General features: G+C 43.4%; 1 protein-coding gene across 8 annotated transcripts in view; it reads right to left on the bottom strand.

Moving 5' to 3' along the window:
• Positions 1-661: 661 nt before the first annotated feature.
• The window catches only part of IGSF5 (immunoglobulin superfamily member 5), a 43,358-nt gene continuing 27,204 nt past the window's right edge, over positions 662-16,815 (bottom strand). For 5 of the 8 annotated variants that reach the window (XM_019923281.3, XM_073804523.1, XM_019923280.3 and 2 more), the window contains 5 exons: positions 16,306-16,443; positions 13,505-13,529; positions 10,134-10,246; positions 8,875-8,948; positions 662-1,660 (listed from right to left, as the gene is read on the bottom strand). In XM_019923281.3, coding sequence (XP_019778840.2) covers positions 1,565-1,660; positions 8,875-8,948; positions 10,134-10,246; positions 13,505-13,529; positions 16,306-16,443 — 446 coding nt within the window. In that variant the 3' untranslated portion in view covers positions 662-1,564. Of the gene's footprint in view, positions 1,661-8,874; positions 8,949-10,133; positions 10,247-10,270; positions 12,697-13,504; positions 13,530-16,305; positions 16,444-16,815 lie in introns of those variants that run through there. The other 3 variants (XM_019923282.3, XM_019923284.3, XM_019923283.3) reach the window with 3 other exon arrangements.

Below are 16,815 nucleotides of genomic sequence, written 5' to 3'. Positions count from 1 at the left end.
ATCTTAACACTTTTAAAATTTGAATTCCATAAAGACACAGACCTACTAGAGAATGGACTTGAGGACATGGGGAGGGGGAAGGGTAAGCTGGGATGAAGTGAGAGAATGGCATGGACATATATACACTACCAAATGTAAAATAGATAGCTAGTGGGAAGCAGCCGCATAGCACAGGGAGATCAGCTCGGTGCTTTGTGACCACCTAGAGGGGTGGGATAGGGAGGGTGGGAGGGAGATGCAAGAGGGAGGAGATATGAGGATATATGTATAACTGATTCACTTTGTTACAAAGCAGAAACTAACACACCATTGTAAAGCAATTATACTCCAATAAAAATGTTAAAAAAAAAATTTGAATTCCACTTCAGCAATAGCATGGTTGGGCCTTGGGGCCCAGAGCAGTTGCTAATTACTGACCATCATAGCAATCTGTTCCAACCAGTGCAGAGCACAGCCAAATACTAGCCTCTACGTTAAATATGAAGTGATGGGGTGGACAGCGAAATACACTGAAAATCTCTACATGAAAAAAGAAAAAAAAAATTTATAGAGGTCTCTGTTTTGTTTCTTGGAAAATTCTTGGTTCCTAAGCTCTATGATTCTTTAAACTACCCCCTGAATAGTAAAGAGTTAAGAAAAGCAATACAAGTTTTTTGGTGTTTTCCTTTTTATTTATGAAAGAACATATTTCCCATTTCCAGTTTTTTCATGGCTGGAGTATGTCCCCCACAAAACATAATCCACATCTAACTCATCCGAGGACAAGAGAACAAGACTGATGAGGGAGCAGATAAAAATGAATGTCTTCATGTCAATATTCAATAATGAGATATTTCTCAAGGTGCACATTAGCTTTAGAATTTAAAATGACTTATAACCTATAAGTCCTGATTTTCTGGGCAATTTTTATTTTTTGCCACGCCATGCGGCTTGCAGGATCTTAGTTCCCCGACCAGGGATCGAACCCGGGCTATGGCAGTGAAAGCGCCAAGTCCTAACCACTGGACCACCAGGGAGCCCCCCATTCTGGGCAATTTTCGATGTCTGATTGATCCTAATTTTTATCCTCTTTTTTTCACAGATAATATGCAATAATACCCACATAGTAAACATACATAAATATCACTTCATAGGATTTCAGATAATAAAAACTTCTTAAATGTCATGGTGGGATGTAGACTTATCTACCATTTGTTGGGTCAGCAAGCAGGAGTGTTGAGTGATGAGAAGCACGATCATGATGAATTTGCAGCTTTTACTTAGTAACTATGGAATTCACTGAAATCTCAAAACATTTTAAAAGTCAAATTCCACTTTAGAAGCTGGGAAAATGGATTCCTTCCGTCCCTATAAAATATCCATTCCGATGATGCCAGCATCGCTTCTTCTAGGTCATGTTGGCAAAGCTGGAGCCCAGCCATAGGATGATGGAGAGCAATGGCAACACCATTGTGAGCAATGATGACATCATCATGAGCAGGGATGACATCATCATGAGCACTGACGATATCGTCGCGATGTAGGTCATCAGCCAAGTGCCGTGTGGAGCCAAAGGGATGCTGTACTATACCAAAGTCACATTCCTGACCTTCTTAGGACTGGCCACGTTAAAGGAAACCTGTGGGCGACTTGCTGGGCCCAGCTGGTGCTGGTCAGATCCCTGGAGACAGAGAGAAAAGGGTAGATTGAGTTGGTTGAGATCATCATAACGGCACACTTGAGAAGGAAGCTCAACTCGTCAGCTAAGATAAAACGAGGGTGCAGAGAGGAGCACAAATGTTAACACAGGTCCTTCCTCTATGATTTTCAATAACACACACTGCAGATGTTTCCCAAGTACAGGGCCTGAAGAGCGATCCAATTCAAAGAATCCAGTGTTTATATGAAGGCAAATTACAGCAAAGATTCACTGTTTTGTTTTTCAATATTCCTATGGAAATTCTCACCATTGTGTGAAAATGTAAAATATTTCTAACCTTCTTTAAATAGCACACTTTCTTTCTAAAGGAAAGGAGCAAAACTGAAGAACTGACTCCGTGTCAATCACCCACCTGTCTCCTCGGACAGTGTTCCTGGCTCTTACATTCTGAAATGTACTACCAAGCAGACCACTCACTCCTCTGAGGGGCCAATGCCTGTGGAAGAGTGTTGCCCTATTAAAATACATGCAGTGGACTTCCCTGGTGGCACAGTGCCAGTGCAAGGGGACACAGGTTCGAGCCCTGGTCCGGGAAGATCCCACATGCCCCAGAGCAACTAAGCCCGTGTGCCACAACTATTGAATCCCGTGCACCTAGAGCCTGTGCTCCACAACAAGAGAAGCCACCGCAGTGAGAAGCCCACACACCACAACAAAGAGTAGCCCCTGCTCACCTCAACTAGAGAAAGCCCTTGTGTGCAGCAACAAAGACCCAATGCAGCCAAAACGAAATTAATTAATTAATTAAAAGTCATCAGTCCTTTACATAAAAAATAAATAAATAATTAAAATAAAATATAATACATGCAGCGTATTTTCCTGCCACCCTGAGAATGCTGACTCAGACTCCAGGGCACCCGAGCTGCATTTAACATCTTAAATAATGTAACTGGGCACCATAAATAATTTACATCACAATGGAACGTCAGCAAGTCTGGGGGGTGGAATCACGCTGACTCGTGGTTTTAATTCATTGACCCCCCATCACACAAGGATGCAGCCCCACAGGTCTGATGGGGTTACATCGCACCATAAAGGCGGTGCTTCTGCTGTGATGATGCCTGGAATTTTTGCTGTCGTTTGCCTTTTGTCCCCATGACATGGTTGTACCAACCATTGTTGTTTTCTAAGTTTATCAAGAGTTTATTTCTGTTGACCTCCATGGGGAAAAGATTAGCAGGGGAGACATCATCCAGGTTTCAAGTTATTCATAACCTCACCCCCCAAAACTGAAAGAGTCAGGAGGAAAGACACAGAATTGCCTGAAATAACCAGAAAAATGGACTGACAGCGAGTCAAGGAGAGGAAAGGGTGGATCGTTTGATTGAAATATTCATCATGATGCAAAATATTTGCAAACCCTATGACTTCCTATCAAAATAAAAGGTGCTTCCCTTTCTCATTAACTGTAATTTTCAGAAAGAATTTCTGATTTTATTTATCAGTTTTGTGCCAGTGTGTTTCGTGGGCAGTTACACCTGCGTTATCTGTACTTCACCAACAGAAATTCTTGTCTGGAAAATAATGTCGGTGTTATATAATCCTAACTGGAGATGCAGCCCGGATAGACATAATCAGTGTAGAAAAGCGCCATGTTTTGGTTTATGTCAGTTTGTAAAATCAGTCTCTTTTTTTACCTTCTGAGCCTTCTTAAAATTTAGTGCATGCTCTGGGGTCTCTACAGCCCCAAACCCTCTTTCTATCCTTCATATATATTGAATGCGATGTGCCTTAGACCCACCTAAAACATGGGAGATTTAAAAAGCGTTCCTCAGCTATGGTGCCACGTGGTTATGGAATATTCTGGTGCTGAGACGCTTCCATTTGATCTTCATCACAGCCCCACCACAAGCATCTCAGATCCTCCATGCTCTGTGGCAAGGGCCATGCAGTGGGTTTGTGAACACGAATGATTCCAAATGCACAGATGTAAGCAAACCCCCAAAACTCAGAATGACTTTCCCTTAGAAACAATGCAATACGTGTCTGTTTTCACGCTGAGCCACAAAACAATTTCCTTAAAGCAGATTGCCTGGGGAACAAGGTAAAAATGCCCTTTCTTCGGTCGTATCTTCCAGAGATTCTGATCCAGAAATTCTGGAACAGACTCAGGAGTGTGCACTTTAACAAGCCCTCCCCCCGCCCCCACAGGGCTTCTCTGTACTGAGGACCACGGCTCGATGAGCAGGTACCCAGATAAGTGTGTCTCCAGGTGCTGGCTGCACCCCCACGCTCAGTGAGCATTCTTTGGTACCCAGGATACAGGAAACACTTCCCGCATTTCTGCCCATTGGTTATAGGAATGAGGATTCTCCATCTCAGCCTCTGGTAAAGAGCCCCAAGTTCACGGGGCACCCTGGCAAGGCAGCGGGCTGAGAGGTAGGGATGAGCATGGGAGGTGCTCCAGGCGGCTAGCGGGGGCGTCTTCCCACGGTTTACAAGCCAGCAACTCCCAATGGACCTGGCCTACATCAGCCATGGCCCCCTGTGGCCTCTGACCACAGTGGCTGGCCTTCTATGGAGCCAACCTCCAGCCCACAGTCTGTCCCCGATGACACTGTCCCTGATGACACTGTCCCTGAGCTGAGCCCTCACCACTTCTGACGTTTTCAAGGACGGTCAGCACTGAAAGCGTCGGGAGACAACTGGAGATCTGAGAAAAGAGGTTCGCCACGACATCCATGCTGCCCTTCCCCACAGCAGAGTGGGCCTCTGGCGTTCCAGACCTTAACGGGAAGGATGTTGGAGGAGCGAGAGTCGTGGGGGGCTGGTGTCGTGGCGACGGGGTTTCACCCCTTCCTAAAGCATTAAGAATCCAGGCTCCTGTTCTAGTAACTGTTGAGCATAGGATGTAATTTAAATCGTACTTGGCAATGCATGATGAAGACGCAGCGTGTACAGGCTCTCTGCAGCCTGCAGATGTAGACACAGGTGGTGGAACTCTGGGTGGGAGTGACCCCGAAAACCGCCCTCTCCTCAGCAACTGTGCGCAGCTCTGAGCAGACACGGCCACAGACTCCAGGGCCTTCTCTCCTTGTAAGGGAGTCCACATGATGTCAGCAAGAGTACAGGCACCATCAACCCCGGGGAGGGGTCCAGTACAGCCTCTGCCCAGTGTGGTTACCATGAATGCCTTGGGACTCTGAGCAAATCATAAGTACTGGATGGGGTGAAATGACAAAGTAGGCAAGTCCATCTTTGGCAAAGCCGCACTCTTCCCTCCTGCAAGCCCCACTGCCATCTTACTATAAGGCAGCCAATAACACTTCAATCTAGCCACGTGTCAGAGCCCCCTCAGCTGGCTCTAAAAGGCAGAGATGCCCAGGCTGCCTCCCCAGCTCTACTGAGACAGGAAGTCTGCAGGTGGGGGCCAAGAGCTTGGACATCCCAAAGGCCACAGCGTGAGTCCCCTAAGCACCCCAGGCCCTTCGGGTTTCCCCTTTCTTGGATCATGTTTGAACGAGAGAGCCTTGAAGAAAACCCAAAGTGACCAAGATTCCAAAGGAGCCAAATGGCCGTTTGACCTGGAATCATGTATCTTTCTTCAGGGATTCAAAACAAAATGTTGCATCCTCGTCTATGTTTGTCAAATAATATTTTTTGTCATGATTTCACTGTGGTGATCAGTCCGTAGGCATACGGGCTCCTGGTGTCGCCCTGTTGGTGACAGCACAATGCTGGGCTTTGAGAACCTGCTCCACTGGAAGGAATTACTGTGTAAGGAATGCCCAGAATGAATGCTGTGCCAGACTGTGTGTAGCCAATGGCCGTCCACTACGTATGACCTCCTGCGATGCAGAGGGCAAATAAGACACCAGCCGAGCAGAAGAGGAGACAGCGTGGAGAGAACACGCACACGCGGACTTGTGAGTTGTTGTACTTGCCAAAGCCAAGATGGCGCTGCTCTGAGTGAGACCTGTTGACCCAGAGCCGGAGCCTTAGCTGCCGTCATGCACACCCTGTCTCCGCCCACAGGACTTGCATCTGACCCAACCAGCTCCACAGTGATGGAGCCTGGGCTGCGCTTTTGCTGCAGGTTGACTCACAGCTTGAGTTCTCTCGGTTTAACTGACAGGTTTTTCGGGACCTGAGCCTAGCGCAGATTTTCTGCAAAACTGTGTCATCTGTAGTCAACCACCCTGAGCTCTAACAAGCCAGCTTCTCAGGCAGGAGTCTCGCTGGGCACCTGCTCTGGGCCCCTGAGGCCCACGTGGGTGGCCACACCCCACAGCAGCAAGGACGGCAAAGTGGACAAAATGAGTCACACGGAGACAAGTGGAGAGGAAGGCAGGATGAAAGGACAAAGGACGGGGCTCTGAAGAGCTCTCCTGTCCTGGGCCCTCCAGGGAGCAAAGCTCATTGCACATGGAGAAAGTTTATGAGGAAAGAAAGCACAGATTGCACTGTCCTTGCTCTGTGGCCTAAGGGGTTCTGAGGAAAGTCCGCATGAGCCTGCGCAGCAGGGGGCGTGGCCACACAGACCAGGCTGGGCTGCAGGCCCGGCCTTGGCAAGTTCTAAAGGAACCTCTGGCTAAGGGTCGCCTGGACCTGCTTCTACAAGCTATGGCTTGACCACCTGGTGGCTCTTCAGTGGCCAGATGATGACATGCAGGACTACGTCCTCTTTGGAATAAGGACACAGAAGAGACCTACTGAAGGCCCAGCCCTTTCCTCTACTGACCATCTTGTTCCCTCCCTCCTTTTTTTTTTAATTGAAGTACAGTTGATTTACAGTGTCATGTTAGTTTCAGGTGTATAGCAAAGCGATTCAGTTACATATATTGGGTTGGCCAAAAAGTTCGTTCGGGCTCTTCCATAAGATGTTGCAGAAAACCCAAATGAACTTTTTGGCCAGCCCCAATGTATATATATTCAGATTCTTTTCCCTCATAGGTTATTACAAAATATTGAGTAGAGTTCCCTGTGCTATACAGTAGGACCTTGTTGTTTATCTATTTTATATATAGTAGTGTGTACCTGTTAATCCAAAACTCCTAATTTGTCTCTCCTCCCCCTTTCCCCTTTGGGAACCGTAATTTTGTTTTCTGTGTCTGTGGGTCTATTTCTGTTTTGTAAATAAGTTCTTTTGTATCATTTTTTTAAATTCAACACAGAAGTGATATTATATGATATTTGTCTGCTCCCTCCTCCTTTAACTGCCTCACGGGAAGCATAGCTCACAGTACATCTCACGTTAAGGTTCTTCAAATGGGCATCCAGGACACAGTGCCTGGGCCCACACCGGCAAGGCACCCTTTGCTTAATGACCAAAGACAGGCCTCTTCATAAATGTGCTTGTCCAAGTTCCCTCGCTTAGAAAAATCCAGCTATTTAAAAACTCTTTGTCAGTTTCTAGCTCAGGCAAAAACAGTTCATCTTCCTTTCATCCTCTTTGTTTCTTAAGGACCCTGGTGCTCTGGCCAAGATGCCCTGCTTCCCTAGTAGCCTTACAAACACTTCAAGAAACACAGATATGTGTGTTACCAGCCCCCAGGGCCCAGCAGCTCAATGGCCACTGTGCTTTTTCCACCAATAGATTATTTAACCGGTTACATGTCTAAGTAGCAGAAACTTCTTAAATTTCTCTCCCTGTATATTTTCAAAACAACACTTCAAGCTTAAGAGCACCCATTCAGAGCTCCAAACGTCATCCTCCATTCCTGTATCCAAATGCATCCAGACTTCCCCTTTCTCCTCATTTATATCAAGGGGAATCAACTGACATGACCCTCTTCTGTATCTCCTCCCCACCTGCCCCATCCTCCACTGCAGACCTGAGCACTGTGGCTTGTCAGGTGGAAAGACACAGAACAGAAAAAGGTAACCACAGAAAGGCCACGGAAGTAAAGATTGGCTTAAGTGTCTTCTTGGAGTGACCATGCTTGGCGCTGGGGAAGAGAGAGCCACTTCATCAGACCGCATTCCCCACTCAGGTCCAGTCGGGGGGTCTTGACAGGAAACACCCTTCACAGCCCAGCGATTACTCCCTTTCGCCCACCATCTCTTAGTCAAGCCACCAGCCCTTCGAAGGGGAAACGGTTGCATCTCTACAGTCAAGAGATATATGTGCCCAAGAGAGCAGCCTTGATGGGAAGAATTTTATGTCTCTATTTTCCTGCCACCCAGCCTGAGGAAGTAGCTTGAACTCGTACCAGGGGCTCACAATTTGTCACGTAGGCCCATCCGCTTTTGTGAAGACCCCTCATACGTCTTCCTGCCTGGCTACCTTGGTTGCCGCTAATAGCATCATTTCATTCCACCCGATACATGGCTGAGCGTCAATCAAAGCTCCCCTTCCCCCCAAAGGCCTGGGAGGCACACGTCACTGGCAAGCTGTATGTATGGAGCTGAATCCCGACCGCAGAAAGAAATATTACAGCCTGGAGCCGCCTGGAAACTCAAGTGAACATCTACGCCAGGAAGGAAAGATGGGGCTTCGAAGGCACACGCTCGGCAGTAGCTCCTCAGGCCAGTGGCAACTCCAAGGCAGAACAAAGCCAAGGCCACCTGATCCAGCAAACTGCCGGAAGCCCAATCTGTGAGTCTGGCTTTCCCAAAAGCTAAATGGGGAAAACACCCACTGGGGACATTACGGCAGAATCGCATCCCAGTACTTCTCCTTTGAAGATGCACAGGCCAGAAAATGGTCCTGGTTATATGCACATTTGTTTAATATGATTTTTGGATATAAAGAATCATATTTTCTGCATATGAACTCTAATTCATTCATGAGTGACACCAATGCTAACTCAGTGTTGGAAAGTGAACGTACGGTGTCCTCACGGTTCCTAATGGGTGGTTTTCTTTATGTTTAATGTCCCTTGGAAGGAGGTGTCCATCGAAAGTTGCCTAGCAACCAGGAACACCTGCGATCGTGCCTCTGCCTGGAGCCCCAGACTCACACATCCGTCTGCACGCCCCATACCTCTGTGTGGACGTCTAACTGACATATCAAGATTACCAGCCCCCAACTGAACTTCTGGTCTTTCCCAAAAAAACCCACTACAAAGAGATACTACGTGTCCCAGCCCCATTCCTCCATGCTGGCCCGTTGACTTGGAGGTGAGCAAAGGCCACGTTTGTCCATCATGAATGTAATGTAATCACCTACCATAGGGGAAGGGTTTTTAAGTAGCAAAAAAAAAGTCCAAAAGGGAGAAGAATGTCTGAATCACCTGATACGGTTGCCTACTGACACGTTGTTCTGGAACACTGGATTCAGAGGACTTTGCAGGGAGAGAAGCAGTCTCTGCAACAGCAAAATGATTTTAGAGTCACAAGTGACCAAAACCACACTACCTATTCTACCAATTCCAATCCATAAAGAAATACCTTTGCTTTTAAGTAGTACCCCTGGCATCAATAATCTGTAACCACACACGGTTTTTTTTTTTAAGTTTACTTGAGGTTACATATTTTTAGAACTTTATCTTTCTAATGAAATTAAAAACATAGCAAAAGGACTCAAAATCGATTCCTTTCTTGACAGGTTAGTCTCATCCAGAGACAAGATGAATCCATTGCTTTAATGGCTCGTCGAGGGAAATAAACACAGGGGAAAAAAAGGAGCCAGAGAGGTTCAGTTTGGGCCATGATTTTGGTCAAGCTACTTAATTAATCATATAAAATATTAATGAATAAATATTCTATCACAGGAAATTCTGCAAGAGGCTTTGATCAGATTATCAAAGGAAACTGTCTATGCTTTGTGGAATTCTTTTAAATCTGAAGCATACAATTTGGAATGTACCTAGGAGACAGCCACGGAAAAATGGAAATTATGGGGTTGCCAAGAATAGAGTCCCAATCTCAGTGAACAAAAGTTTTCTAGCCTCTCGGTAAGAATCAATTAACCAAAACTCTATCTCTGGAATTTGTTTTGCCGGCAACTTGTGAGGGCCGGTCTCCCTCCCCAACCGCTGAGGGGTAATTTGTACCATCTCTCTTTCTCTCAACTACTTTCAAAAGGATCTTGGTTCAGATGCTACCCTTGTCCCTCACTAGTGACAGTGGTTTCAGAGACACCCCCCCCCCCACCTTATGACTGTCAGATTGAAGAGGAAAAGATTTCTTGCTGAATTTCAGACTTAATTGAAGTTTGGGGGCAGTTACCCTCGATGTATTCAAATGCCTCTTCACACACTTTAAGGTAGAAGCATTTTTTTAAAAAGAGAGAAAACACTGAGAAAAACATTATTTTTAAAAAATTCTTAAGATTTCCACCTCGATTTCTTTTAAACTTTAGACAAATAGGTGGGTTTTGACTGTTATCTTCTCCTAGAATATTTCTAGTTCTGGAATGTCGCTTTCTTCTAAAAATTACTCCCCAAATAATGACCGCCAACCACTAAGGCAGCCGCCTTCAGAAGCCGGTGTTTGATGGGTCAGCCTCTCTCCGGACACTTTCTCTTCCAGATCTTTCCGCTGCACCCACCTGGCCACTGACTTGTGGTCCATGGCTCATCTGAACTGTAGCCATAGTTTTCATTCCCGCTTTTTAACTTTGTCCCAGAAGTGTCTTTGTTTGTCTTCATATTTGCAGATTTCCTAGAATTAGACCATTTGAAAAAGCCAAATGTTAATCAGCAATGGCTGCTCGTGTCTCACGACTCCACCCAGAGCGTTCACACACGATGCACTCACCACAAGGCCGACGCTCGGGCACTGGCCTCTGGAGGGTGGCTAGCAATGGGATGTACCCTCACAGCCACCAGCACGGCCGTGTGGATGCCCTGTGTCTCACACACTCCTCTTATGGGGAGAAATGGAACTTTATCATGATAGGTCCATAGACTCCAGTCCCCTGGTGGTTGGTGCTCAACTCTCAGACACCAGTGACCAGATAAAGCAGGGCTGGCCAGCTATGACCCACAGGCCAAATCCAGCTCCCTGTCTGTTTTTTTAAATAAAGTTTTACTGGAACCCGTCTGCTTCCATATTGTCTATGGCTGCTTTCCTGTTACAGCAGCAGAGTTGAGTAGTTGTAACAGAGAGCACGTGGCCCCCAAAACCCCAAAGTTTCACCACCTGGTCCTTGATAGAAGAAGTATGACTGCCTCTGAAATAAAGCAGAAGTTGGTGCAGCTTCCCAGGGGAAAGAAGTTTGGCAATGGATACCCAAAGATTTTTAAATATTTATGCTTAACCACTAAGAATTGATTATAATAAGCAAGGGAAATACGCAAGGGTATGTGCAAAGATTTATCTGAAAGAATGTTCATTCATGAGCTATTTATACCAGCAAAAGTGCAAACACAGGTGCCCAGCCATAGGTAGGGAACTAGTAAAATAAATGACAATGCATCTCTAAAGTGGAATTCCATGCCACCTGTAAAAGTTATTACAGGTGAGAACTCTCCTACACTGCTGGTAGAAGTGTAAACTGCTACACCTACTTTGAAAATTGTATGGTAACATCATCTAAAGCTGAACACATACCTGTCCTATGACCCAGCTTGCACTAATAGATTATACCCAACAGAATACAAAACAGGAATGAGGACTGGTATACATGTCACCAAAAGACACACACAAGATCGCTTAGTGCAGTAATGTTCGTCACGGTCCCAAATGCCCTTTAAGTGTAAAATGGAAAAATCAACTGCTTATATACCCCTTACTTGGTATTATATAGTAAGAAACCACTGACATCTACATTCAATAATATGATTGATCTCACAGCCTGAAGTTCAAGAAGGCAGACATATCACATGACTTCATTTATATCAAGTTTATACAACTCTAACTTCTGGGGATGTGGGGATAGATGTCAGAACACATGACCTTTGAGGAAGAGGCAGCAGATGATTTCATGGAGGCCTGAGTAGGGGCTGGGGTCCTGGGGGTGTCCTAGTTCTGCGTCAGCAGTCCAGGTCCACATGCTTTATGAAAATTAATCAAGCTACGTACTCACGATTTGTGTACTTTTCTATAGTTATATTTTAATAAAAAACTTTATTAAGCAAATGAAACAAAAACATTGCAGGCAAGTATTTGTCAACAGAAATAATCTTCAGAATAGTGTCAAGTGAGGAGAGAAAGATATTAAATGATGTTTATTATGATCCAAATTTCACAGAACATATACGTGTGTGTATCTTGGTGAACACACATATGTGTAAATATATACGTACTTAGGTAACAGTTACTTCTGGGCAATAGAATTAGGGGTGATTTTAAAACCATTTTTTATAAACTATCTTTACTTAAAAATTTTTTTCTAAAATAAGTATGCATTGATCCTATAGGAAAAATATATATACGAAATATATATATATATATGTTCTTTTAATGCAGTAGAAATCTGTGAGCAGCTAGAGTTAGCACTGTTGACCCAGTGGGAGGGGAAACAGGTACAACACAGGGGCCCCAGTGAGCTGCCCCATTTTTCTTCCCTGGGCCCAATGCACTTGGATCTAAGGGTAAGAGCTGCACACGGACAAGAGCTCAGGCCCTGAGCAAGGTCAGCTGGTTCACATTCAGACCCTTCCATTCTCTGGACAGGAGATACTGAGCACATTACTTAACCTCCCTATACCCCTCAGCTTCTTCATCTACCAAATGGAAAAAGAGTCTCATAAAATCATTGGGAGAATTCAGGAAGATAACCTCCACCAAGTGTAAAATAGCCTGACACGCATGCTAGGCACTCATGCCAGCTCTTACTGTCGCTACTTGTGTCATGATTATTATTGCCATTGTTATTGCTGTTCTCTACCCATTGCCTTGAATAGCTGTTGATCACTGTACCACGTTTTGAAATCACCTAAGATCCCAGAGAATAGAATTGACATTACACAGTCAATAATGACGAACAGAAGAATTCAGACCGCCACCCTGCTGGTGATAGCAGTTGAGAGAAATTCCAGTATAATTACAGAGGTCAGTTTTCCTTCCTCTCCTCTTGTCCCAAGTCAGGCCCCAAAGGAGGTGCATTTTCAGATTTCTGCTTTGTGGCATCCTCAGAGAAAGCGAACCACGTTATCACCAGGGAGTGACTGGGGTCGAGGGAAAATGGATGGTATCTGTTACATGATGATTACATACATCGTCCTTCACCACACGTAGCCAGAAGATATTTTAAATCACAACATTTCACATATTAAAATTATCTAATAAAATACTGAAAAGTAGATGGGGTTTTAACACTCCCAACAAAATCACCACTGTCTAAAAAATCCTTCCCCTGAGTGTATTTATAATTATGTAAATATTGCAGACATTGAAACTGGCTTTAGTAAGTGCTTGACATAGTTACCTTAAAAGTGCTTGCAGTTACTTCTGGACAGCCGTGAGGATGGCAGGAATTTCTCTGTCCCTCCGCCCTGAACAGTGAGCTGTGAACACTCCTAATCTGTCTGCCTGTTCGGTTTCATTGCCTTAGTAACCCAGCTGGTCTCACTGTCTCTACCACCCCAAAAATTCCAGCAGGACCTCTGCCTGGTTCTTTGACATCCTTGAAATGGCCCTCACATCTCTAGCCTTGACTCAAAGCAGGAGGGCCAACAGTCACAGTACAGAGTGTCCTCTTGTGGAAAGAGTTGCGAATGCCAGACACCAACTAAATTCCACTCCACTTTCCTAAGTGAGGAAGTCAAACTTAGGCAGTAGGAACCTACCTATTTTACTCTGCAATTAATGTTGCCCTATGAGTTTGTGATTGGCATATGTGTTTTTCAGAGTTGTCCCTTTTTAGTACCTAATTTTGAGTAACATAATCCTAAAATCCCACAGCTCTGTATGTCTGTGTTGGTTGGTTTTCATTTGTTTTTTATTTTCAGAAAATTGATGTGATCTCAAACTTACCTTATTTCACTTTGATAGCTAGATTCTGCCAAAAAAAAAAAAAAAAGGAAGAAAATCACATTAGCAAAATCAGGATAGTTATTCTGAAAATAAAATCTCATCGATTTTTCTAGGTCCCCTGATTTTAAATACTCACATTACTGAGTGTTTGTGATCCAATAGATATTAAGCTTCCCAACAGTGAACTATCAAATGACTTCCAAGCTTAAGGAAAGCAGAATTCGCTATTCACTATCATAAATATAAGTATTTGTGATACTTGGGTACCTGAAATATAGTAGGTGCCCAGTAAGTACTTAGTGAGTACTGAATCTAATTTCTGAGGTTATAAAGACTCTACTGTTCACCATAAAGAGATGCTCTGTGTTCCCAGTCCGTGCTGTCAGTCATTCAGTACTTACCTGTTCAGGCACCATGCCAGTGCTATGCAAGGTGTTATTTCATCTAATCGTCACAACAACCCGAGAGGTAAGTGTTAGCATCATCATATTTTTAACAAACTAGATACTATTACAAGAGTATAACCATGTCTTTAACAGATAAGGAATTTCATTGCTTCAGCACTATATTTCTTTTGTTCTGAAATACATTTTCAATCAATATGTACCAATGTTATCAATTCATACAGTTGTGTCCACACCCCAAAAGCTCTCATTAAATTGCTAATGTTTTTCATCAATGGATTCTTGGACTGGAGGGACTCTAGCATTTCACAATGGGGAGTAACACACAGCAGCCCCCATCCACCTGGCACTAAAGCCAGTGTGCTTTGCACTTTAGCCATCCCAAGCTTTATCAAGATCAAAAGAATATTCATTTTCCTTATTTTTTGGATAATGTTCTCACTTATTTGCAGTTCTGACAACATCCGCTGATTCACACTTCAAATTGAACCTCAGAAGCAATCTTATTTGAATTGAAGGGGAGAGATTATCTAGTGTCCCTCTGGTAATAGAGGAATGTCACTAGTGTTCCCGTGAAGCTTCGACCCCAAAGCCTCCAGGCCACGCTGAGTGGGGTCCTCAGCCGTCCTCAGTCAGTCTCCAGCAAACCAGGCAGAGTACTGAGAATTCTCCAGGCACCAACAAAGCAGAGCTTTGTTTTAAAATACTATTTAAAACACTTGCTATTTAATATTTGTAAGCATGGAAATAATTATCATGGGACAATCCAAGTGTTCGCTGGATCCTATACATTTATGTCAAGGTGAAGTGTAGCGGCCATTGTGAATCAACTTTTCAAAGTTAAATGAAGGATAAAATCTAGGACAGATCATGATCATACAAACTTTTATTATGTTAATTTACTTAATTCTCATAACCAATCTATAGGATAAGACTTATCCCCATTTTGTAAATGAGGAAGCTAAGAATCAGAGAATCTCCCTGGTGCACATCCTGTGTGGCCACAAACCTTCTTACTAGGCTGGCGTGGGACAGACAAAAGCCTGAGAGATGCAGAAGTCCAAATAAATAGAATGTTCTCCAAATATGCCACAATAGCTAATGTCAGAAATAATAATCTGAAGGCAATGAACAATCCTAGTCAGTTCTAAATTAAAATTTAATTTATTCATAGTTTTCATTAAAATCCAGTGGTTTTCTTTTTTTTTTCTTTTTTTAGTAATGCATCTGTGGCACACAGGGTAACTCCTAGGTAAAAACAAATTCCCATCAAATATGGGTCAACAGGTATTTACTACTTTTCACTTCTGTTTCCTAAAGAATAAAGGTATACCACAGAATTTATTCCCCAAGGACAAACCAAACCCATTCAGGAGCTAAGGCTAGACAATTAGCCTAGTTAAGGCTGGACCATGAACTTCACATGGAATATCTCACTAAGAGAACTATTCTGAGTAAAAGAGTTGGGTAACATGGTGCCTGGCAGACATGCAAAAAGCGCTCATCGAGTGACAGTTAGTCTTAATAAAATTAAAAGTGCAATTAAACTGACATGTAGCTAAACATCAAAACTCTAAAATTAAGAAAATTAATTTAATATTAAAATTTAAATATTTAATTTAAATATTCAGTAGGAGTACGTGGAGGTTTTATGAGAGAAAGAAAGACAAAGATGGACACACACACTCAACACTTGGAAAGTCCTGAGCTGTCCATGTGACAAAGTCCCTGTGGTTTCTGAAATCACAAACTAACTCCAGAATAAGCCCACCCCAATATTGATGAACTCACCCTAATATTAATAGGCTCACCTCTATGTTGGCCTGCTCCCGAAACAAGGCCACTCCTTCATATATCTTGGGGTATCTCAAAAGACTTCATTTAGAAGACATGTGTAACTAGTTTTATTTACTTTATTTGTACTACTTTTGTTAACAGAAGACCATGTTTTTCTTTCTACCATTACACCAATATTCACCTACAAAAGGAGACTCAGAATTCTACAAAATAGAAAATAATCTTTTGATGTGTTCATATAGGTGGGTATTATTCTAGAAAAAACATAGCATCTAAATGACAGATTGGGACAGCCTTATATCCTTGCCAGTAAACACAAAACTCAAATAGTCAGTGTCTTTGATGAGAAAGGCACTGTCTCTTCACCTTCTCAAAGTGTGAAGATCTGTCTTCCTTGGGCGGTTGACTCAGGTCCCAGAGGAATGTCTTCCTTCCTTGAGAAAGTTCTTTCCCTCTCTATGAATGGCATGCATTTCCTTTCAAGGACTCTAAAAGCCAATATATCTTTTGAAAGAGCTGATGAGCTAATGAACTGCAAATGCTTGTACCAAAAGTTCAAAAATATATATAAATCTGTACGAACAACAACAAAAAAGTTACCTTCTTTCTCTCTCCTGGAGACACAGCAGCAGAATATTATAATCAGAACAATGATCAGGATCAAAAGCAATGACAATGATACTGCAAGTAGAACTATGGCCCAGGCAGGCAATGTTGTACCTGGTTTATCAATACTGTCTATAAGGTAGAAAGGAGAAAAATATATATTTTAGTGATGCTTGCCACTGTCAAGGGTATGTAATCACTGATTCTGCCACACTATAAATTAGATTATGTTTTCCAACAATGTTGTAACTATTCAATCTGCTACAGCCAGATGTCAAAGGCCAAGTTCCCTTCGGTGTGCTTAAATATTCAATGCTCTACGGTATTTTTCATTACAGTGTTCGTTGCTGCCAATAAATACCAGCCTAGTAACACAGTCCAAGCATTCTCTGGTTAACTCCTCTAAAATTCCTGAGAGGTGAATAAGCTGGTCTGGGCCATGACTCCCTGAGGTTGGAACAGTGGTTTCCATGCTCTGACATCCTTTACTTATTCAAGAAATGC

This window comes from Tursiops truncatus, chromosome 4 (genome assembly GCF_011762595.2).
Source record: "Tursiops truncatus isolate mTurTru1 chromosome 4, mTurTru1.mat.Y, whole genome shotgun sequence".
NCBI classification, from domain to species: domain Eukaryota; kingdom Metazoa; phylum Chordata; class Mammalia; order Artiodactyla; family Delphinidae; genus Tursiops; species Tursiops truncatus.
Note: the sequence above shows the minus strand (reverse complement) of the source record. Positions and strands in the feature narration are given on the sequence as shown.